Source organism: Phoxinus phoxinus (assembly GCF_949152265.1).
Source record: "Phoxinus phoxinus genome assembly, chromosome: 16".
NCBI classification, from domain to species: domain Eukaryota; kingdom Metazoa; phylum Chordata; class Actinopteri; order Cypriniformes; family Leuciscidae; genus Phoxinus; species Phoxinus phoxinus.
Window position 1 is genome coordinate 29,805,444 of NC_136891.1, and position 25,263 is coordinate 29,830,706.

A 25,263-nucleotide genomic window follows, 5' to 3' on the forward strand; every position below is an offset into this window, starting at 1 on the left:
CCAAAAGAAAAGCAATTTCACGCTTCATTCCAAGATCCAAACACTACCTTATTGGAATTAACACTTATTAGGCTACATACCAAGACTCGAAAACTTTGTTAGCACATTAAAACCACTTAATTATCAGTATGATAGCACATCTTGTTAAAAAAAAACTCCCATGATAATATCATCAATAGCATCAAAAATACCTTTTGAATCCTAAATAGCCCTTAAAAACAACCGTTTCAACTCTTACATTTATAAATGCATCTAAATACTTAGGGGTCTATTTGTTTTTTGGTGTGAATTCAGGAAGCCGAGTTGACAAAAATATCTAAATATAGGCTACTTGCGCAACATTAAGGAGTAAATAATAGGCCTACTGATGTTTAATGCTCAAATCTCAAATTCTGATTAAAACGACGACGAAGGCGACGATTTTTGTAGGATATATTTAAGGACGAGGTGACCCAGCACGTAGGAAAATTAAGTTGGATCCTGAACACGTCGTTGGGAGTTAAAGTCATGCCACTGGGACGAAACAAGTACGGGTTACCACCGGTTACCACAGTGTTGATGTTATTGATGCCATTCAGCTAATCGTTGTACTCGACTGTCCTCTAGTGTCGTCAGATGAAACTACATAGATATTATGATTGTGGAAAATGACATGGATCAGAGGGGCATAACAAACAAGCCTCAGGTGTCCAAATAATTGTGAAACAAAATACAATGTCTAAAATATATTATACCGATAGAAATATCGTTAGTTTTTCCACCATTTCGATCTGTTTCCAAGACAGCATTCTTAAACAACCAAGTCAGCCACTATAGAAAAAATAATTTGTTTTTTTAACCATCTCGATCTGTTTCCAAGACATCTAAACATCTAAAACCACTGAGCTAACATACTTAACATTTTTCTGTCCACAAATTGATGTCAAAGGTAATTTACATATATTAAAATGCCAATGAATCTATTTAATAAAGTAATCCATACTTTCTCTTTCTAAGATTCAGATTTCAGTAATTTGTCTAAAACAGCACAAGTGTATTTTGTCATCACTCTGAATAGGATTTGATGGATGGATGAATATATGACTGACATTCTTGTTACAAGTGTACTCTTGTATGCATTGTCACCACTAGATGGCAGTCATCTGTCACAAATTTAAACCCTTAGAATTCAAACCCCTAGAAGAATAGAATAGAATAGAATAGAATAGAATAGAATAGAATAGAATAGAATAGAATAGAATAGAATAGAATAGAATAGAAATAGCAACCAGGGCCAGATTAAATTGTATTACAATTATTGGAACTTTCTCAGGTAGACTAAAACAAATCCTCAATAATATTAAGACAATAATATTGTTTATTTTTAACTTCAAAAGTCTAGAGATGCAGAGGTCTTTAAGATCATGATTTTTCATTATCCAAAACAGACACATAACAGTTGTCTAACTTTTCTTCTACTCTAGCACAAATAAACAAGGTAGTAATGAAACTACAGAAAGATGAGTCCCTTTTTTTCTCAGAGGAAGATATGTCTGTATAAATATGTGTTCTCTTGCTCTGTTGTAAAATCTTTTATTATGAATTTCAATCAATAATTCAAAGATGTGTTGTCAGTTCCCCGTTGTCTTCACGCATAAATATTTATAATGGACAACCGACATGTTTGCCCATGTGTGCCGCACAAGTCCTGAAAAGTGAGGAGAAGAAAGAAAGAAAGAAAGAAAGAAAGAAAGAAAGAAAGAAAGAAAGAAAGAAAGAAAGAAAGAAAGAAAGAAAGAAAGAAAGAAAGAAAGAAAGAAAGAAAGAAAGAAAGAAAGAAGAAAAAAAGTGAAGCCAAAATGTTTCGATCGCCCCCAGGTGGCTGGATAGAGTATAGCTTAAAAACCCCGCCCTCTCCATGTACTGTAATCTAATGGGATGTGAGACACAGTAAACAATCAAATAATTATTATTTTTTAATAATTTATAGGATTTTTTTTACAAATATGGTTTCTGTAATTTTAGGTAGCTTCTATAACACTGATATAAGGTCAAGTTTTTTTTTGTTTTTTGTTTTTTATAAGTTTGTTATACATTTTTTGTTAGGCTATTCGCAATAAAAACGGGGGGGGGGGGGGGGTGACGTTATGGTTGACAGCTTCTCTGAGTGAAGGAGTAACTGGGCACCTACAGTACAGACTTTTTTCAGGAGGAAATTGGAGCTTCAACTGTAATTCCTACATTTCCATAACTGTTTATTTCACACTGACATAATGAGTTGTTCTGCAATAAACTGTATTCACACACACACACACACACACACACACACACACACAATTGTGCTGTAATACTAAATATATTGTGTCTACACAATAATGCTGCTATTCAGAACAATAACACTGGGTGGTATTGCTTAATTAGCCTAGTCTATTTGTAAATGAGACTTTTAACTTTATAATCTTACATTCGCTGGCTGCACACTTCAGAATGTCACTGGGTGCGTAGAGCAGTGGTTCTCAACCTCTTTGACATTGCCGACAACAATATTGGAAGGTCCAGAGATTTTTCCAGTTTTGCATGATCTACTGGGAAAAAAATATGGAAAAGGATTAAAAAAAAAAAAATATTGACTCACAAAATTTTACTTAATTTAATATTTTAGAGGTTGACATATTCATTATAAGAATTCCCAAACAAATGAGATATAAGATTTTACTAATTTACATGGCTATTGAATGTAATCATACTTTTAATAAGATTACCGGTATGTTTTTTCTAGACAGTGATCCTGGTTCCTCAAAACAAAACAAACAAACAAACAAAAAACAGTTAAGGGGGTAAATAAATAAAAAATATCATCTAGTTATAGTTGTTTTTGCCTTATTTTAAAACTTGTCTTTTTTTAATGAAGTATTCTTGAGGATACCTCTGAAGTTTGCTTAGGCCCCCTAGTGGGGCCCGGCCCCCTGGTTGAGAACCACTGCAGTGGAGGTCATCCATGTATGCCTATTGTTCTCATGATTTTGTATAAATACAGTAGGCTACACTGCAGACTGCACACTGATGTACTTTTGCATACTAAATATTAAGGAAGTATGCATATTCCGAAGTGTTGATGGGCTCAAGGCTACCTTTTCCACTTACTGATGAAGAAATTAATTAGGTTATCAGTTTTGTTATAATTACATTTAACATAGGAAAAATAGCCTAACGAAGCAAGTTTTTTTTTAAACCTAGAGTTTGGGTCAACCTAGAGAGATTCTTCACTCAGTAGTTGAACTTCAGTTTGTATCGTAATCACGCCGTTGATTATAATGGCTGCTCGACTTGTGTCGCGTCGCGCGCTCGTAGACACGGTGTTCAGCTCTACATGTCTTTCCACATCAAAGGGAAATCACACAAGTTCCAACAGTTCAGCGGTGGGAGGCTGCCAGCGCTTGAAAGGATCGTTCGCCTCCAATGCACCAAAGCAAACAAACACTCTTGCCCTCGGAAGTTGCATATTTCCATAAACTGCTCTATGGATAAAAAGCGTCCTTGAGTGCCGTCAGTGTTGTTTGTGATTCAGCTCGATATGTCTGAAAATCAGCCTCTTTGCGCTCTGGTTTTCTTAACTTCACTTTTCTGCTCGACATTCTCACAGGGGACACGATTCGTTCATTCAGCTGCCCTAGATGCGGATGGGAGATACAACATTAGGTGGGGATTTGACGAGTCCACGATCACTTTTGAAGTAGAAGTGGAAACGAGAGGATATATAGGGTTCGGTTTGTCACCGACCGGTGCGATGTCTTCGTCTGATATCGTGATAGGTGGTGTGCTCCTCAACGGAAGTTCATATCTGCTGGTAAGTGTGTGCACGCACCTTTGGGTGTGAATGCATCTCTGATTATACACAGTTCACAGTTTAAAATTAGCCTGCTGCATTCTGACTTCTGTAAATGTTGTGCTGGATTGATTATTAGTATTAGTATTTCAGTTTTAAGCAGGTTACTAAATGATTTAAGTCTTTTGAATAAAACATTTATGGATCTGTGATGGATAAAAAACATAATTAACAACATATTTGCTCCCATCCATTTAACTTATACAACAATGATATGTAAAAATTAAAGAAAAAAAATGAAGTAAAAAAACTTTAAAGTTCAAGTTATTTTGTCAGATTTTATTTTTAGCCTACTTTCATTTGTTTCACCATCCCATAATGCTACTGTGCATTCAATAGGAAACAACATTGGTCACACGACTGGTGAAGTAACTTATTTAAGGCATAATTTTTGCATACTTTTTACATCAATTCAAACAGCCATCTGTTATGAGCATTTTAAACTTAATAGTAATAGACATACGCCAAAACATCAAAATTAATCTGCACTGGTTTGGATCACAAAACAACTTTACATAGATGCAGTGGCATACATATTATATTAATCAATAATATAATAATAATTATTATTAATAAAGCATCCATAATGCATGCTTTTTATTGTTGTAGTATTGTTTTATTAATTATTTGTGCCAATAAAGCAGAAATAAAAAATAAAAAAATGATCTGTTCTGCATGCCATTGTCAGATCATCTGTATCGGTAGTGGTCGCAAGAACTGTATTATAGTTTCTGTCCGTTTTATTTTATTTTAATCTGTTTATAAAATGACATACTTTTTCAAGAGTGTGAGCAACATTAAAGACCACTGTCTAAACATTTAAATCTGCTGTAATAGTTTTTTGTTTGTTCTGAAATCTGTTGCAATGAGATCATCAGCAGTAACCCACTGACCTGTCTATAATAGGCTGCCCGGTTGTGACCTGGATTTTAATCAGACAGTACTTGCACAGACACTATACCTTTCCAAATGAAAACAGGGCAATATTTGAATACACCCTCCCCAACTGTCCACATTCTGCACATTAAATCCCCATCCAGCTGTGTCTAACTGTATGATGTATAGAATAGTCCAATATGTTTATGATTAGTGTTCAGTACACAGGGTTATTCATCAGCATTGTTCATTGAAGACTCTTTTATACCTATACATTGAATTTTTAATTTTGTAAGCATGAGTCATGACTGTTTTTGTTCCAAAATGTCTGAATGCATTGGACAAAAATAGAACATTTGCGAGAGCAGCTGACCAAACATTTTGATCAAAGGTAATCAAATGTGAACGCATGCAGACCAAAACCAAGAAGATCTACTCACGTGATCCCAATACTCCATCAAAACAGGTTCAGAATTAAAAGATGCATACCTAATCTAACTTGGTTCCTCCTCACTCTGCTCAGGACTACTTTACAGACTCGGACAGAAAGGTCCACAAAGATCCACTGCAGAGCTACCAGCTTCTGTACGGCCGAGAGAATGGCACACATACTGTCCTGGCTTTCAGCAGAAACCTCCAGACCTGTGATGACAATGACAAAGTCATTACGGTAGGTTTGACTACATGCATCGTTACATCTGGCTCCATAAGTCTAAAAAGAAACAGCTTTTAGTGTCAGGGTCTCTTTATCCAATGTTTGGAGCATGCACCAAACCAAAGCCTTGTAACTGCGCTCTCAGTTGTAATTATAATGTCAGCACATAGCCTTTTGTTCAAGGGAAAAAAACAATAGTATGGTGTTTTATTGAGGAGTTCAATGAACTCAATTCCCTAAAATGTTGTCAAATGATGACTTATATAAAAAGTCTATTGTTTATAAGCTTACAATTACCCATAATTTGTCACTGAGCAGGGCAGTACAGTGAGAGTGATCTGGGCGTTCCATGAGGAGGACGTGGGAGTGTCAGGACCAGTCTACCATGGGATGAACAGAGGCAGAAAGAGTCTGCGATTACTCAACCCTGGAAGCAGCTCCAGCATCCCAGCAGGAACAGCTTTCTTTGACCTTCAGAACGAGGAGGTGAGGAAAGTGCGTGCAGCAGACTGCTGGAGCGTTTGATGCGCTAAGAGTGACATAGAACGGCTTAGCTTCAGGCAGTGTTATGCCAACTGTTTTGTCTATTTGTGCATGCTTAAAAATCAAGGTCCTTAATGTCAAGGTTTTGTGGTTACAGTACATATGAATCCTTTTAAAATACAGACCCTTTCGCCTGCTGATTGGGTATTTTCAATGAATACAAGGCTCCCTTTTATGCCTGTGGGATACTGCCAAACACCAGATTTTATAAGAGTGTACATATTTACAGCCTCATAACAAATGCCTAGCATTGAATAGGGAGCAGAAAAGAAAAAAACAGGAAATGGGATTAATAAAAAGCTGGAAGTCCACACTCTCCAGTCCACAATGCAATATTGCCGGTTGTTGCCATCTAACTGCTATGTTTAACTGTTTTGGGAATTTTGTAAACATTTTGAAATATTGCAGGTTTCTGTGCCTCATAAGGATACAACATACTGGTGTCAGATCTATAGATTTCCAAAGCTGAAGAAGAAACAACATGTAATCAGAGTGAGTAATACAACTATTTAAATGGTAAAGCATGCCCATCTTAATGAAACCATAATGTTTAAAACACTTGCATTAATTTAAGTCATGTTTTAATCCAGAGATTAGAGAGCTATTCCAGAGATGCATGAAATTATAGGCTTGCATATCGCCAATTAAACCCTCCCTGTTGTGAAGTCTTTTACTATCTCCGTTAACTTCTACTGTACCTGCATTTATGGGCTTGTGCATTTTACTTCTCTCTGCCTTTTTAAACAAAGTCCTTAATAGTAGATATTACTATTATATTACCACAGTGATGGGGAAGCTACTGTAGTTTGCCAGGCTACTAGGTAACCATATTTTTTGTAATTTGTCGCTAAACTTTATTCAAGCTTCTGTTTTCAAAAAGTAGCTAGGCACTCTACAAGTAGCAAACAATAGCTAACATTGAAGATTCTTAAGGGATTTTATTTATATATATATATTATTTATATATATATACATATATACAATTTCTACAATTTAACCAGTGCCATATATTTTACTGGCATAATAAAAATGTGGAGTTTTACATTGAAAGTATCAAACTTTAACAGGTAAATTTACACTAAATATGACAACATGAAAATGCTACAAATAAGAGACTGAATCAGATTCAATGCTGTACAGTATGTATGACAGAGAGGATCAGACTTGACAATCTTTACTGATTTAATAACTGATATCCTTAACTCAATCTGCTAGCGATCACATCATTCTCTATAGGGCACAGCTGATTGGTTCCTCTTGCATCAGCAGCCAATGAGCTCGCTACTCAACTTTTAAAATACTTGGTCAGTGTAGCTGTAGCTTTCAGAAACCCCACATCTTCCCCAGCTCCACCTGTATAAATCTGCTATGGGTAATTCATGTATGCTATATTGTACAGAAGCATGTCTTACATGATCACAGCAGTGTGTATGTGTACGTGTACGTGTACGTGTACGTGTATGTATTGGCAGTAGCAGGTCCCGTACATACTCTGCAGCAGCAATAGCAGCACCGTAGCAGATCTATTCCGCCAAAACCAAATATATCAACATTGTCATACCCATTACCATGCCAAACACTCAAAAAAAAAAAAATTTTTATGACAACTACTGTCATACTACTGAATAGCTCAACCATTTGTACAGAAATTAGATTCCACATGCATGTTTCAAAACATGGTATGTTTTACCTCATATTGGTTGTTTTTACATCTTGTTTATTTTGCTATGTTGTCACCTGAGTCGGTTTCCATCTCTTTCTGTCTCCCTCGCTTCTATTTAATGTCTCACCTGCTTATTATTGTCTTTTGCAGCTGCTATTTGTAGATCAGACATGTTACTGAAATTATACTCTCTGACCCAGATGAAAGAGTCGTCCCACAACTAAGCTTTTCAAGTTTTACTTAATTAAAGGCAGAATATGTACTTTAATCATATGGTAAACTACTACAATTAAGCTTCATCCTTTCAGGCTAATTTTTCAGATGCACCAACCTTTAATTTAATTTAATTTAACTGTTGTAGTCACCAGTTCGTGCCTATGTAAAAATTCAGCTGTGGAAAGACAGGCGTGCATTCATCTCCATGAATTCATCACTATGGCTACAGCTCCACGTTTTTAGCAAAAACATAAGCGCCGCACATGCAGAAGTGAGCAGCACGCAGTAGCCTATGAATGTAAGCCATTTAGTTTGCTGCAATGTTCAGCGTAGTGTGATGGATACAAAGACTCTATACAGTGAATAGACTTGAGTAGTCCATGTTTTACAAGATGATGAGACATACAGACAAATGCACACTTGCATATCACTAGTGCCTAAATCAAGCAATTGTAAATGACCAAAATACTTCTGGAGCATACTGTAAAATAAAGTTTGTCATATCACTTACATGTACTGTTAATAGTACATTTTAACAGATTAATCTTTCATTAACATCAACTGAACACAAATCAGTTAAAACTAATAAGTGAATAATTATTGTGACCCCTCTTCACCCTGTCCTTTCTACATACACTAGTCTGGTATTTGTGAAGCTCCAGGCTGTGTTAGTCGGATGCCAGCTGCCCCATTTAACCACAGCAGTGTCTGAATGTTTCTTGCTCTGTTCCTGCTCAGTTTCAAAGAGCAGATGTTGAACTGTCAAACAGGAGCAGATTTTCCAGACACTATGCTCTCACTGTCTATATTCAGGCTATATTGTCACTGTCCTTATTCAGTCTAAGCCTCATGCTATTTGATGCCTGATGAGGGTGTACTTTATACAGTAAGATCCCAAATAAAGGGTAGTTCGTTTGCTTGTGTAGTCTAACAGATTGCATGCACGCTTCGTAGGCATATTGCAGATGATTTACTTACAATAAAAGCACAACTGGACACCCATATTTAAATTAGGCATGTCCTTGTAGTAATTGTCACAAATGTTTGTCATCCAGCTCATTTTCTGAACTCTGATGAGCATTTTATCAGAATACCCTGCAACATTTTTGGATGATTGCAAGCGATGTTAGTGTGTTACTTTTTGATTAAACACACAATTGTGTTACCTAAACAAAAAAGTGCATAGATTAAAATCAATACAGCCATGTGCATGAAATCATGCTGTTCAATATAAAGACAACATAGGTGGTGAGAGCTGAATCTGTGATGGATTTACATTAGATGGATTAGACATGCTTTTATCAGTTAGATACAATATAATACTACTATACAAAATGTTACATGTTCATTTGATTTTGGGGTCTCAAAAAACAAAACGGCTCCCCATGGGTAAAAAAGAGGAGGTGGAAGGGAAATAAAGGAATGTTTGAATATTTATCCAGCCACTGTTTGGCCCTGGGTCCCACTGCTTTAGGCAGAGGCCCCTGGAAGAGAGGACACAGTTAGCTCTGTTGGAAATGCTTTTATTTAGAATTCCAGTTCCGACAGAAGAAGCCCACTGTGAGGAGAAAAATAATTCTAAAATCCCCCACTTCCTACTCCAAAGATATCCGAGCTAGTTTTAGCTCAAGAACACACACACACACACACACACACACACACACAGTTTTCTTGTAGAGTGTTTTAAAAAGATAACCTACTTTTAAAAAATCTTTATGGCTGATCCCTTCATCAAAGCTCTGAACCGCATGTGTAGTGGAAAGTGTTCTTATTTTGGATTTACTAATTTTTTTCACAAGGACAAATTAAATCAAAAGTGAAAAAGTTCTGAAAAAAAATGCAGCTTTGCCATCACAGGATTTAATCACGTTGTATAATATATTAAAGGACAAGTTCGGTCAAGTTATTTTACACTTAAAGCACTGTTTTCAGATCGTTTCTGGTGAAATAGAACGGTTAAGATTGAAATTTGGACACATGCTGCTGGCCCGAGAATTTTCAGTTTCTGTTTCCTTCCTAAAACGCATTAAACTTTCATTTACAAAGACGTGAAACTCACCGAGTGATCAGGGGTGTTCACTGATATGCCACAGAAACTGAAAATTCTCTGGCCAGCAGCATGTGTCCAAATTTCAATTCTAACCGTTCTATTTCATCAGAAACGATCTGAAAAAAGGGCTTGAAGTGTAAAATACCGAACTTGTCCTTTGAAATAAACAGTTATTTTAAATTGTAATCATATTACACAAGAGTTCGGTTTTTGCTGTATTTTTGATCAAATAAATGCAGTGTGGCTGAGCATGAGAGAGTTCTTTTAAAAACAAAACACAAACCCCAAACATGTGAACAATAATAAATATTAAAGGGTTGGGTTATTTATCAAAATTTCTATAAAATGTGTTCCCCTTGGATCCAACAGTCTGAAGTTGTCACACCCGTTAACAGGATTGTTGAAGTGGAATTTGAATTGGTGTAACTGGAAGTCAAATGTACTGAATTTTTAAATCTAATTATGCCATACATATTGACATTTATAATATAATTTTCTGGTTCAATCTATAATGATATAAATTTACTAATAATAAACAAATAAATACATTTTATACTCCATTAGTCCTATAATAAGGTTTTTCTGTACTCTTAAGTGAGATGGCTATTTGAATTTAATACCATTTTAATTCCTTCAGTTAAAATTCAAACAACTCTGCACCCTGTTTGCTACCTCAGTTCAAACTCAAAAACCAAAATGAAATGCAAAAGCCATTCTCAATTCAATTCTGAGTGGCGCACAGCCCTGCTATACATATTCCACTCTCTTTGTTTGCTGTTTTCAGATAGAGCCATTGGTTCAGAAAGGTCATGAGAATCTGGTTCATCACATTCTGCTCTACCAGTGCGACAGCAATCTGAACAGCAGTGAGATCAACAGAGGACATGAATGCTACCATCCAAATATGCCAGACTCCTTCTTCACCTGCGAAACCGTCCTGTTCGCCTGGGCTATTGGAGGAGAGGTGATCATTTCATAAGTTCATGTTCATTTGAAATAATGAGAGTTTCAGATATTGAATGAAAATGATTGTATGTATTGCAGGGCTTCACCTATCCTCCACATGTTGGAATGTCTATAGGAACCTCAATAGACCCAGTCTATGTACAGATGGAGATTCACTTTGATAACCCATCTTTAAAAAGAGGTACCATATGCTATATCTGTTTTTTATTTAATACCCTAACAGTTTAAAGCCAAACCTGGCTCACTTGGTGACCGATTACATGACTAAACATTACAGTTATTTTCTGTCACATTTTGAGTCGGTTATATTTTATGTAATCAATATAGTCTCCACGGTATACTACAATTATTTTTTTCAGCCAATCAATAATGAGCTTTTCTGTAAGGGTCGAGCCAACACAATCTCATCGCGAAATTTGGTAAATTTGTGGCTAAGGGTGAGGATACTTCCATGCTCACTCTTTTTTCGAACAATCAAGTTTTTACGATTCACGTCGCACAAATTCATACGAAATCGCCACTTCGTAGCATAGTTATGTTTTCCCATGAGATCAGGTTGGATAAGCCGCAACGAGCTGAGCTCTGAGTTTTGGTCTCTCCACAGGGATAGTGGACAGTTCAGGCCTGCGTTTGTACTACAGCCCCAGCCTGAGGCGCTATGATGCTGGGGTCATAGAGACAGGAGTGTGGGTCAGTCTCTACCACATGCTGCCCCCAGGCATGCAGGATTATATTACAGAAGGACACTGCACACAGGAGTGTCTCCAGGAGGTGAGACCGCAAAAACACAGGAATTATAGTGGTTACTCTCCATTTACACTCTATGAGATATTTGATAGCTACACTACCCTTCAGACATTTGGAATCACTATGAAAGTGTTTTTGAAAGACATCAATACTCTTATTCACCAGGATGCATTCAATTACAGTAAACACTTATATTATTACAAATGACTGTTTATATAAATGAATGCTGTTGTAAAAGTATTTTATGCATACCAAGGCTGCATTTATTTGGTCAAACATACAATAAAAACAGAAATATTGTGAAATATTATTACAATTTAAATGAACTGTTTTCTATTGTAATATATTTTAAAATGACATTTACTCCTGTGATGGCAAAGCTTAATTTTCAGCATCATTTCTCCAGTCTCACATGATGTCACATGATCCTTCAGAAATTAATATAATATTCTGATTTGCTGCTCAAGTAACATTTCTTATTATTATCAATGTTGAAAATAGCTACTTAATATTTTTGTAGAAACTGTGATACATTTTTCAAGATTCTTTGATGAACAAAAAGTTTAGAATAAGAACATGATTTATTTGAAATAATGATCGTTTGTATCATTACAAGAATCTTTACTGTCACTTTTGATCAATTTAATGCTCCCTTCCTGATTAATTAAAAACATTTTTGCATTGATTCCAAATTTTTGAAGGTAGTGTATAAAAACAAAAAACAATTATTTCAAATGTTTGTTTTTTTTTACAATTAAATACTACATTGCTGAAAACAAAAACAAAAGTCTTCTTTGTTTCAAACTTTTTAATGTAAACAAAGTTTCCCAAAACTCAGACCAAAAAAAAAAAAAAGTATAACGTGTCTCTCTTCCTGTAAGTCATTAGACAGTGAGATGCCCAGTGGAGTTCACGTGTTTGCAGTTCTGCTGCACGCTCACCTGGCAGGACGGGCTATGAGAACCAGACACTTCCGCCAGCGGGTCGAGCTCCAGCCACTGGCCTCAGATGACCAGTTTGATTTCAACTTCCAGGAGTTCCAGCCGCTCAGCCAGGAGAGGATCATCCTGCCTGTCAGTCAGAAACCATTTCAGTTTCATAATCTGCATTGCTCCATCTGAGGGTGAAATTGATGTGTTGCATTAATCACCAGATACAGTGAACCTCACCGTTTGCTTCAACCAAAAAATAGGTTCTGTTGTACTGTGCTTTTATCTACCGCAGTCTCGTTTGGGTCAAATTAAATATGACATTTACTCCGACTAAATTCTTTACACTGTTCTCAGGATTTAGAGTTTATAGCTGAGGGATTGGTTGTATTGTAGCAGAAAAGAATAGAGCAATTATCATTATCTGCTCCAGTGTCAATTTTCATACACTTTGCATTACCTGAGAGTAATGAAATAAATTCCACATGTAAACAGCGCAGATTGTGTATCCGTACGACTGGTGTCTGCAGGCGAGAGGTGACTCATACGTGAGTTGTGACCTGTTCTATTCTGTGATAACAATCAGCGAGGTTTTAACGGTTTATACTCAAATGAGTTTTTGACAATAGCATAATAGATAAGCAAATGTTTTTACTAACCGTGCATTAACTCACCTGCTTTTCTGTCACCAGGGAGATTCTCTCATCACTGAGTGTAGATACAACACTAAAGGCAGAATGAACATGACCTGGGTAAGATTAAAGCTTGTGAGGTCTTGTTTGCTTTTTTAACAGTTGAATAGGTGTATGTCTTGTACAGAATTATTTATCATATTAATGCTGGATAATAGCAAACCTTAATAATACTGTAATAGAGCTGTTCTGTCAAGATGTCTGATTTTTAGGCCACCCCGAGCGGTAATTTGCCATGGCTTCCTTTGGGAGTTTCTAATGGGATTTTAAAATAGCATTTCTTGATGTATGACTTAAAAAGATCTGTGGGGAATATTACTTGAAACTTTAACATTTTGTTCACCAATTTAAAGGGATAGTTCGCCCAAAAATGAAAATTCAGTCATCATTTACTCACCCTCCTGTTGTTCCAAAACCTATGACTTTCTTTCTTCTGTGGAACGTAAAAGATACGTATATGTTCTGTTTCACAGAAGAAGTTGTAGAAGATTTTGGACCAAAACGAGGGTGCAAATGATGACAGAGTTTTCTTTTTGGGGTGAACTATCCCTTTAAATTGGTGAACAAAATGTTAAAGTTTCAAGTAATATTCCCCACAGACCTTTTTTAATCCCATTAGAAATTCCCAAAGGAAGTTTTTTAAGTCTTTAAGTTTACAACCTTGTACATGTTGTAAGGTACACAACTACGGTAGTCCTAATGTATGAACTTGTAAGCAACTTTAAGAACCCTAATATATATATATATATATATATATACATATATATATATATATGTATGTATATATAAAGTTTCTTTTATTCTTTCGAATTTTACATTTTAAATTACACATATATACTGCATGCGTGCGTGCGTGATTTAAAAAAGACTTTAGGACTACAAACTGAACAGCTCTATTAGAAACACGTCTTTGAATCTCAACAGCGGGCTCTTGGCTAAACAATGTGTCTGCAAACAGCTGCAAGTCTGTGGAGATGATCCAGCTGCTGACGTTTGCCCGTACACATGCAGCCGGTGAGCTGATAGGCTGAGCCGAGCTGCTTTTTCTCTGTAGACAGTCCACAATCCATAAACATCAGGGCCAAATCACTGGTGTTTTGGATTCATATTAGAGAGATCGAAATATATTTGCTGCTCTGTGCATGTCAGTTCGGTTTTGCTCAGTACTGGGCATAATTTGTCACAGGCCTCTGGCTGTTACAGTGATTCAGATGCATTATGTCAGTGTAATAGTTCAAGGTCTTGACCCTAGTAATGTGGAATGACTTTTTTTTTCTTCTACAGGGCGGTCTTAGTACACGCGATGAGATGTGTTTGTCGTATCTGCTGTACTACCCCAGGGTTAACCTAGCCAGGTGTGAGAGTTTACCAGAAATCACCGGACAGCTCAAATTCATTGGGGTCAAAGAGATTCAGGAGCCTGTTACGTAAGTCTGAAAAAACACCTTAGAGAAGGACTTCCTTGTAAGTGGCAAATACACACAAATTAAGTTCATAACAATGAATAACATTTATCGTAAATGGCACTGAAGTATGAAGCAGCACAAGAAAAACATCCACATTACCTGACAGATATGATTGTATTAAGCATCCTGAAATAACAGACATGTGTCTTTGACAGGCTGAGACTAGACTCTAGATTTTTGTGTTTAGCCAATCAGAAGACTTTAAGGTGTTGTCTGCCTGTCAATCATTTTGCATTTAGCTATCCAGCTTTATTTAGCAATTGCCAATTGTTACTTTAATATTCAAAAGTGCTACTTCTATTGTTATTTTTGACAACTTTGACAGGATAGAGATTCTACTAACACGCTTCAAGTACAATGTATCTTTAAAGGCGGGGTTTTGGAAAGTCTAATTCATTGGCTAAAGTATACTTCCATTTTGGCATGAATACTTAACTTAGCTGAATGCATAGCCTATCAAAGTATAATCCATTTGATAGTGTGCTTGATAGACATCGTTTAAACTAGAGTTGCGTATCTTCTGAAAAAGAAACGGATGAGACGGAACTACAAAAGATTAACAAGCACTTGTGTGAAAGAGTTAAGAGACACTCGCAACTAGTTTAAACAAGTACAAAGTTATCAGTCATAACTTCTGGAGAGAAATAGCACAGAAAAGGACAAAGATTAAACTTTCTAGAGCGCAAGTGTCGAACACCTGTGTTTGCGCACGCTATCAACTTAGAGTATACTTTGAAAGGCCAAGAGTTCTCATCAAAAGTGATGTATACATTTACATTTCAGAGTAAGGAGTATATTTTCGGTGATTGTGCGAGACTTCAGATTCATTAGCCACTAATAACTAGAAGAAAAACAACGCGCACTGAAGCAATTTGCACTAAAAACGTCTCGGGTTACGACTGTAACCCTTGTTCCCTGAGGAGGGAACGAGACACTGCGTCGTTGAAAACGACTCTTTGGGGACGCTCCCTAAGCGTACGCCTCTGAAGTTGAATGAAACTAATCCAATCCTGATTGGTGTTGCGTCGTGACGTAACATGTGACGGCATAACCGGATGCATAAAAGTGTCGCCGGCGCACACACACATTAGCCTCGCGATGAAGCAAGCCGCTCCCAGGCGTTAAGGGGCGTGGCAAGACGACGCAGTGTCTCGTTCCCTCCTCAGGGAACAAGGGTTACAGTCGTAACCCGAGACGTTCCCTTTCGTAGGGAACTCGCACTGCGTCGTTGAAAACGACTCTTTGGGGAACGAATACCCACTAGGCCACGCACTGAAAAAGCCTGTCCTAGAGTGAAGTTGATCTCAGGCACTTAAGCTAGGACGAGAGCACTCGTGCGCCAGACGCACTAAGGAGGTGAAGACAATAAAACCTGATGAAAGTGTGCAGGGTAGCCCAACCGGCTGCCTCACAGATCTCCTGGAGGGGCACTCCCAAACGGAGGGCCCTAGAGGACACCATGCCTCTGTTAAAATGAGCCCTTACGGCCAAAGGTGAAGGCAAATTGCGCACCTTGTAGGCCTACTTATGGTTTGTTTGGATGCCGGGAGCCCCTTATTAGGTGACCCAAAACACACTAACAGTAGGTCCGACCTCCTCGAAGAAGAGGACCCCTCAAGGTAAATACTCGGAACCCTGACTGGCAGAGCAAAGGAACCTCTCTTCTTCTGCCGACACATGAGGTGGAGGATGAAATGCTCGCAGGACCATGGACCTAGCCATGTTAGAATGCACTTAAGGCACATAGCCGGGTCTCGGGTGCAGGATGGCCTTAACTCTGCCGGGGGCAAAACCCCAAGCAAGCTGGCGTTAGTGCCAGGGCTTGGAGATCTCCCACTCTCTTAATAATTTTAAGAAACAGCTAAGAGAAAGGCTATCTTGAACGTGAGGTCCTAGGCGAAGCCGACTGGAGGGATTCGAAGGGAGCCAGGGATAGCCCTTCGAGAACCACCACCAGGTCCCAGGAAGGACCTGACCTCCATGTACCATGGAGAAATAGTATGACCCGTTGGTGCCTCCCCAAAGGCCCATCACTCAGTGGTGCATGGACCGCCGAACTGGCAGCCACGTACACCTTAAGTGTGGACGGGGAGAGATCCGCAGAGAAACGATCTTGAAGAAACTCCAGAACTGAAGCCACTGGGCAGTTAACTGGATCTAACTCATGTTCTCTACTCCAAGTGGAAAAACCTACCACTTGAGGCCATATAATCTCATAGTAGACGGAGCCCTAGAGCTAAGTATGGTTTTGACCATCCCAGCTGATAGACCGGCATCTAGGTACTGGACCCCCTCAGGGGCCAGACCCACAATTTCCACAGCTCCGGGCGAGGGTGGAATATTGTGCCCTCCGCCTGAGACAACAGATCCCTCCTCAGAGGAATCTGCCACGGTGGAGCTATCAGAAGTGAAAATATGTCTGAAAACCATACTTGGGCCGGCCACAACGGGGCTATCAGAAGAAGACTGATGCCCTCCTGACGGACCCTTTCCAGGACTCCCGGGAGCAGAGCGATCGGGGGAAAAGCATACAGGCGAAGTCTCAGCCAAGCCTGTACCATGGCATCCAACCCCAGTGGGGCTGGATGAGTGAGGGAGAACCAAAGTGGACAGTGGGACGCAAACAGATCCACTTCCATTGGTCCAACCTCTGCCATATCAACTTCACCACCTCTGGGTGAAGTCTCCATTCCCCGGGCCTCAGCCCCTGCCTCGACAGGATGTCTGCTCCCTGATTCTGAACCTTCGGGACATATATTGCTCTAATAGATAATAATTTCCCCTGGGACCATAGATTAATCTGATGCGCCAGTCTGGATAGAGGGCGCGATCTGAGTCCCCCTTGTCGGTTCAGATAAATTGATGTCTGGGAGGAAGCTCCTCGGAGCCCTGAACACAGCCAACATCTCTAGGCAAAATATATGCCAAACATGTTGATGGTTCTGCCACAGACCCCTGGCAAAGCGGCCATCCATGACCGCGCCCACGCCAGTGAAGGAGGCGCCTGTCGAAACGGTTTTCCGGCGACATGACGCTGCTAACACTGGCCCTTGGGACAGGAACCAAGGTTTCTTCCATATTAATTAGGGAAACGAAGGCATCGGCGCGTAACCCTGATTGTTCGGAACGGATTCCCCCTTGGGGAAATCCCCTTGGCTATCAGCCACCACTGAAGGAGCCTCATGTGTAGAAGGTCCAAAAGGTATTATGTTGGACACAGCTGCCATGAGGCCCAGCAGTCTTAGAAATTGCTTTACAGTGATGGCCTGGCCTAGCTTTATCCCGGATGCCATGGCCCAGATGGACTCGATACACGCGGAAGACATATGTGCCCACATTCTATCTGAGTTCCATACCACGCCCAGAAACTTAGTTTTCTGAGCTGGTACCAACACGCTTTTCTTCGTGTTGAGTCTCACCCCCAAGCTCGGAATACGGCCAAGGACGACATCTCGATGCCGAACTGCCATTGCTCGAGACTGAGCCAGAATGGGCCAGTCGTCGATTCAATTAAGTGTGAGGATGTCCTGAAGCCTCAGTAGGACCAGAGCTGCATCCATACACTTGGAGCTTTTGTGAGGGGAGAGTGCTAGGCCAAACGGAAGAACCCGAATTTGGTACGCTTCGCCCCCGAAAGCGAACCTCAGGAACCTCCTGTATATTGGAAGGATGGAGCACGGAAGTATGCGTCTTTTAGACCTATCGTGATAAACCAGTCCTCGGACCTGATTTGATTCACGATGAGCATCTTGAACCTGAAGCTCCTCAGAGAACGATTTAAGTGACTCAGATCTAAAATCGGCAGGAACCCTCCATCCTTCTTTGGAACTATAAAGTACCGGCTGAGAAATCCGGACTCCCTGTCTGGAGGAGGAACCCATCATATGGCCTCTCTGACCAGTAGAGAGTATACTTTTTGTTCCATCACCCAATCCTGCTTATACGCAGGACCCATGCAGATATGTTGGGTAAGCGTTTGACACGCTTCAACAAAATCTATTACGGGAACCAGCCCCTTTAGGCTGGTTTCGGGTATTCTTTGAGCATTGTTGAGCATTGTCCGATTTTGTAACCATAGTCAATGCCCTTTTTCAAGCTTTTTGGAGCGAACACAACAGTATGCGTTCGCTGGAAACTGATGTGGCCCGAAGCGTCTTGGACGGCGGGCAACCACATAGTTTTCCTGAGGGCTCCGCTGTGAGAACAACCTCAGTTGCTCTACAACGGGGGGGAGGGAAAGGGTCTAATTTTTATTTCAGGTAGAACCTCTTTCCTGAAGCCCTCTTGCCTGAAGGACGGCCCTCAGGTCATCCTTCTGATCAAAAGAGCGAGATAAATTTCTCTGTTGCCAAACTCCAGAGGGAGGGGCTCTAGAGGAAGGAGTGGGGTTTATCCCATGACTTAGATAATTATACAAGTCAGGAAAAATAAATAAATAAATAAAAATGGTAAGCTCCGGCGCTGATGTTGTGATTGTTGCTGCAGGAAGTGTTCACTTATTTCCTTTCTAAGTTATTTATTAAGCGCTTCCTGTCTAACATGTGGCCAGTTAATTTTCATCTGGCCACAGCACGCATCACAACACGCTATTAAGCCTCGATGTTGAAGATTTTTTATTTTAACATCGGGTGCTTGTCATGGGCAGAAGAAGCCGCATCGCGGGCTTAGAACCATTCGAATGAGAAAGTGCCGCAGCAGTCTCACTCTCATCAGCAAAATTCATATTTTATTATTTATTTTATTTACGAACCCCACGATCTGAGTCGCGGACCTGAACAACGGAGAACGTGAGCTGGCGAGTCTAATTCACGTTCATCCGCCTCGATGCTGAACACACCCACTCCCTCAGAAGCAGATAGTTCAAACATCAGGTTCTCATCACGGGCAGAAGAAGCCGCAGCGCGGGCTTCTGCACCATGAACGGGAGCCCTAGAACCTTTAAATAGGGAATGAGAAAGTGCCGCAGCAGTCTCACTCTCATCTGCAAGATCCTATCGCGAACCCCGCGATCTGATTCGCCGCGCGCGAGCTGTGTGAATTTAACTCATGCTCACCCGCCTTAATGCTGAACACATCCACTCCCTCAGAAGTGTATAGTTCAAACATCATGTTCTCATCACGGGCAGAAGAAGCCGCAGCGCGGGCTTCTGCACCATGAAAGGGAGCCACAGAACCTTCAAATAGGGAATGAGAATGTGCCGCAGCAGTCTCATTCTCATTTGCAAGATCCCCGTGAACCCCGCGATCTGAGTCGACGCGCCGCCTCAACGGACGCGGGACCCGAACCGCGGGGAACGCGAGCTGGTGAATTTAACTCACGCTCCTCCGGCCGCCTCGATGCTGAACACATCCACTCCCTCGGAAGCAGATAGTTCAAACATCGAGGTCTCGTCACGGGCAGAAGAAGCCGCAGCGCGGGCTTCTGCACCATGAACGAGAGCCTTAGAACCTTCAGATGAAGAATGAGAAAGTGCCGCAGCAGTCTCATCCTCATCTGCAAGATCCCTTTGCGAACCCCGCGATCTGAGTCACCGCGCCGCCTCAACGGACGCGGGACCTGAACCACGGGGAACGCGAGCGCAGTACTGATAGGGAGTGTTTCACAGAGATCACAGACAGCCCCCTCGAGAGCTGCCCGTGCGTGTGTTACACTCCAAAACAATTCACACACAACTGATGCGTGTCCCCACTCGTAATATATTTTGGGCAGGGGTGCACACATCTAATGAATTGCTCACTCGCCATAATACAGTGACTGGATCAGACAGACAACACCAAATAAGACAGACAAAAACAGAGAGCGCTTGCTGAAGAGCGAAAGCTAATGTGTGTGTGCGCCGGCGACACTTTTATGCATCCGGTTATGCCGTCACATGTTACGTCACGACGCAACACCAATCAGGATTGGATTAGTTTCATTCAACTTCAGAGGCGTACGCTTAGGGAGCGTCCCCAAAGAGTCGTTTTCAACGACGCAGTGCGAGTTCCCTACGAAAGGGAACTAGTGTGTTTATGATGACAATAAGAAATTAAAATAATATGATGACAAATACCAGTTTGCAATATCAAGCAGGATAACGGACTGTTTCTGTACAGCTAAAATAACTGGAAGCAGATGAGACCGGAAGCCTTGTACTTTCAAGTTTTTAAATGGCTGGACCCACTGTTACATAAATAAGGTGGATACTTTGAGCTTTAGTCCGGTTTAAGTTCCAGAACAGCTAACACTTACAGCTCCTTTAAAATGAAATTTAAAATAACAAAAGTAGTACTAAGCAGTAAGCTACAGTAGGTTATGAAACATAAGAAAAAGGGTGAAAAACAATGGATAGAAAGCTCAAGGACAATATGTTCATTTAAATGGAACAAACTTGAGACAATTCTGTGAAATGGTAGACCTTCCAATGACAACTTGGTTCACATAAGACTGGCGTCACGTAATAGCTCAACAGCGGTTGATTGATGGCCTGCCGGGTAGTTAGACGATCAAGTGAGGACACATTTTTTTCACTTATCATCCAAATGTTCTTGATGTCATGTCAGCACAAGAGCTTTACCAGAAGATGTACCATCTTGCTTCCATCAGAAAGTGCAAATTGTTCGCCCGACCAACTGGAACATCTGGAATGGTCATTGTAAAATGTGTTTGTATCATTCTTCTAACAGGGCCAAAAGACAGATCAAATCTAGTTTGCCCTTCTTGCGAAACCTAGTTTGCAATTTTCATTGCTGAGATAAAAGTAAATAATCAATCAATCTTCAAGACTTCTCTTTTACGTTTCTGAAATTTCAGTTATGCTAAACACATCATCTGTGGACATCATAACATCACTGTTGTGTAACAGTTTAGTAACACATTCAAACATGGTGGCTCTCCAGCAGTCATTTAGAAAGATAAGTGGTTCTTAGCTAATTGTATAGGTGGAACTAGCTCTTCGAGATAAATCTAAAGACACAATATATGAGTTTTAAGGGAGGTCCACATCTCAGGGCAGCTGCGTGTTTTCGACTGTGTGGGCGTCTGCTGAGCTGCTGATGTTTTGTATAGATTCGTTTCACTAGTTTGTATAGGGAGAGAGAGATGTGCGGTTTGTTATGTCCGCACATGTTTGTTTGTGATTTTGTGTGTGAGCAGGCGAATGTGTGTTTTGGATGGACGTGTACGTCTAAAATGAGGAACATCTGAAGGGCCCTGCTGGTGGAGTGTGTTTATTCGACCCCCTGAGGCTCAGAGCAGTATTGTGCTCAGATGCTGGAATTGGGGGGATTGTAAGGGAATAGACCTGGCAACTCTAAACAGTTTTAGTTTCAAAAGCTCTGCCCCAAGCGCCCTCTGTCTTTCGATCACTACTCACATTCTCTCACACACACCTATAAAGCTCACTGAAGGGATATGGACCCTCTGGCGTATCTTTGATCAGTGAGTACATTTATGACACTCAAAGTACCATAATTAATATGTTTAAAAATCAGTACAATATTCAAAAATCAGTACAGTCCATATTCAAGTAATTTTTTTAATTCAGTACTGCTAAAGGAGTTGTATTATAGGTAATTCAATTAATATAAACTATGATATTTGCGTTGATTTGTATAGACTTACTGTATAAGCCAAGCATAAAGTGTTTAAAAATTAAAGGATTAGTTGACCTGAAAAATGGAGGCGGAAAAAATCCATCATTTACTTTCCCTAGTTTCAAACCTGTAAGACTTTCTTCTCTGAAACACAAAAGGACAAATTTAAAAGAATTGTGCTGGTTGCTGTTTCCATGCAATTACTCAACACTGAATGAAAACATAAGAGTTTAGTACACAACCTGAAAAGTGTCATAAAGGTTGTGTGTACTATTAGTGTGGATATTTTGGTTGTTGTGCTGTAAAATATGAACAAATCATTCCGTTTTGCAAAAGAGCTATCGATTCATTAAAAGATTCATTTAAAATAAATGATCAGACCACTACTTCTCTCACACCAAGAGAGTTATGGATGTCTTCAGTAAATAGCAGATGCTTAATATCCAAATTCAAATTCAAAAAAGTAATATGGACAAGTGTCATTTAGTTCAAGAGAGTCATATGGACTCTATTTTATGATACTTATATATAGTATTATATATATTAATATATATAGATAGATAGATAGATAGATAGATAGATAGATAGATAGATAGATAGATAGATAGATAGATAGATAGATAGATAGATAGATAGATAGATAGATAGATAGATAGATAGATAGATAGATAGATAGATAGATAGATAGATAGATACTCATTAGGTGCTTTGGTTTGTATATACCATAACCATAACTGTGGAAAAATGTATTGGAAAGACTTGGGGGTGATCAAATGTGGATAGAATTAAGTATGGTTATGATATTAAGTAAATGCACTACACCAAAACCATCTCTTTTGCTTTTTTGAAGAACTTGGCCATTTGTGATTAAGAGTCCTAAGAAATACAGTAACCTCTCCTTCACGGAGGCCATGGACAAATATAAGTGGACGAGGAAGAGAGGGAAAGCGTTCAACAACATTGTACGGAAACTTCCCATGAATGTCCGCTGCTCCAAGATCGGCCAGGATGAGTGGTCGGTGAGTGATTTTGGTTATGCAGGGCCTGTACTGTATTCTTTTATATTCTTTCATTTTAAAGTCGCCCTCAGTGATTGTTTTGTATATGTGGCTAGTAAGGCACCTTGGACATATACTGACACCTAGTGATGTGGATGCCAAATAATACAAAAGAAGCAGGTTTTTTTATATATATATACCGAATGCACATTAAATATGCTGTTCACAAGGATTAATTTCAGATAATACTATTATTTGGCTGGTCATGTGATCTTAAACGTTCTATTTGTTTCTTTACTGTATGTGAACAACTTTTTATTGTGCAAATACCATTCAAAAGTTTGGCTTCAGTATATTTTTAGTAGCAAGGTCAATACAGTATATTGACAGTAAAGACTTACAAATGATATCAAAGAATCCTGAAAAAATATCACATTTTCCACAAAAATATTAAGCAGCACAACTGTTTTTAACAGTGATCTTAATAAGAAATTATTCTTGCGCATCAAATCAGCATATTATACTGATTTCTGAAGGATCATGTGACACTGAAGACTGGAGGAATGATGCTGAAAATTCAGCTTTGCCATCACAGGAATAAATTACATTTTAAAATATATCAAAATAGAAAACTGTTATTTTAAATTGTAATAATATTTCATAATGAAATATTATGCAACCTTGGTGAGCATAAAAAAAAAGACAAAAAACTGAACAGTAGTGTCCATATCAATGTTTTTTCAAATGGTCAGTATTTTCAAGAGGTTTCTAAAAGGTTGATTCAAGTTGTTTTCTCTGTCTCTGTCAGATTCAAGGGATGATCGTCTCTCCTCCTCCAGAGCTAAAGTTAAAGCAGATGTCTGCTGCTGTCGTGACCTGTAGGAACGTCTCAGAAATTCACTGTGAAAGTTCCCTCGCTCTGCTGCTCACTGCTTGTCTCTTGCTCATACTGCAGACCTGCTTTCACCTCTAATGTCTGCTGTCATCTCATCCCGTGTACTCATAAACACACATAGCTACAGCAGGTTCCATTGGGCCTAGTGTTTTCCAGCAACAGTGAAGCTCAAGATTTACACCTTACAGACAGTATAGAGTAATTGCACTGTGTTACTTGACCTAAATCAAGTTTATCACTAACACTGATCACAACTGAGCTGTGTTCATGTAGGCATCATTCATCCTTCTCGTGGAATCTCCTTTGGTTAGTACACTGCGGTTTTGAAAGCCTTTCTAACAAACGCCTTGCATATAAATCTTCAAAATGTCACCACATCCCGTGTCTTGTGAGTTAAAGGGATAGATCACACAAAAATGAACATTTCATTTACTCACTCTCATGTCATTCCAACTCTGTATGACTAACATTCTTCTGCGGAACACAAAAAAACAATCTTTTGTTTTTTTGGTCCATAAAATGAAAGCCAGTGAGGTCTAATATTGTTTTGGACCCCATTGACTTTCATTGTGCAATGAAAGCAGTTAAAAGTACTTGTCATGCAGACCTCTTCAGAAGTGGTGTATATTTTTTAATACATTTATCTCATTCGCACTGGTAGTTTTATTAAAAGTGAAAGCTGCCTTGAAAATAACACATGCAAAAGCGTTCAGTCCAAAGCTCTGCGAACTGTGTTCCTCTAGCTAAATGTGTGTTTCATAAATGAATGCTGGCATTATATTCCAAACCATTACATTTTTATATGCTGTCTATGTCTTTTAAGCAATAAATGTTTATTTCTTGTAAATATTTAGAGACTTTATTTGTAGCTGGAGTTTTTAATGAAATGACACTCATGGCCATTTTATATTACAAATGTATTTTAGGTTAACATGTTTATTATTTTTATTTTTTGCATTATTTAGTTTGTTTGCTTTTAAGGTTTAGTTCATCTGAAAATGAAAATGATTCCTCTGTATAAAACAAAAGGAGAAAATTAATGTAATATATATATATATATTACTGAATACATATTACATGTGAAAATTGTATTCAGTAATGTAATCTGTTACATTATATATTTTAGG

At 39.2% G+C, this 25,263-nt stretch overlaps 1 protein-coding gene across 1 annotated transcript; it reads left to right on the top strand.

Moving 5' to 3' along the window:
* The first annotated feature begins 3,286 nt into the window (after positions 1-3,286).
* Positions 3,287-24,994, top strand: moxd1 (monooxygenase, DBH-like 1). Its single transcript, XM_079584374.1, has 12 exons — positions 3,287-3,826; positions 5,265-5,411; positions 5,715-5,882; positions 6,348-6,431; positions 10,653-10,832; positions 10,913-11,015; positions 11,439-11,605; positions 12,463-12,654; positions 13,203-13,262; positions 14,487-14,629; positions 23,094-23,262; positions 24,050-24,994. Exons 1-12 carry the CDS (start codon positions 3,554-3,556, stop codon positions 24,212-24,214), a joined length of 1,851 nt encoding a protein of 616 aa, XP_079440500.1. The 5' UTR covers positions 3,287-3,553; the 3' UTR covers positions 24,215-24,994.
* The last annotated feature ends 269 nt before the right edge of the window (positions 24,995-25,263 follow it).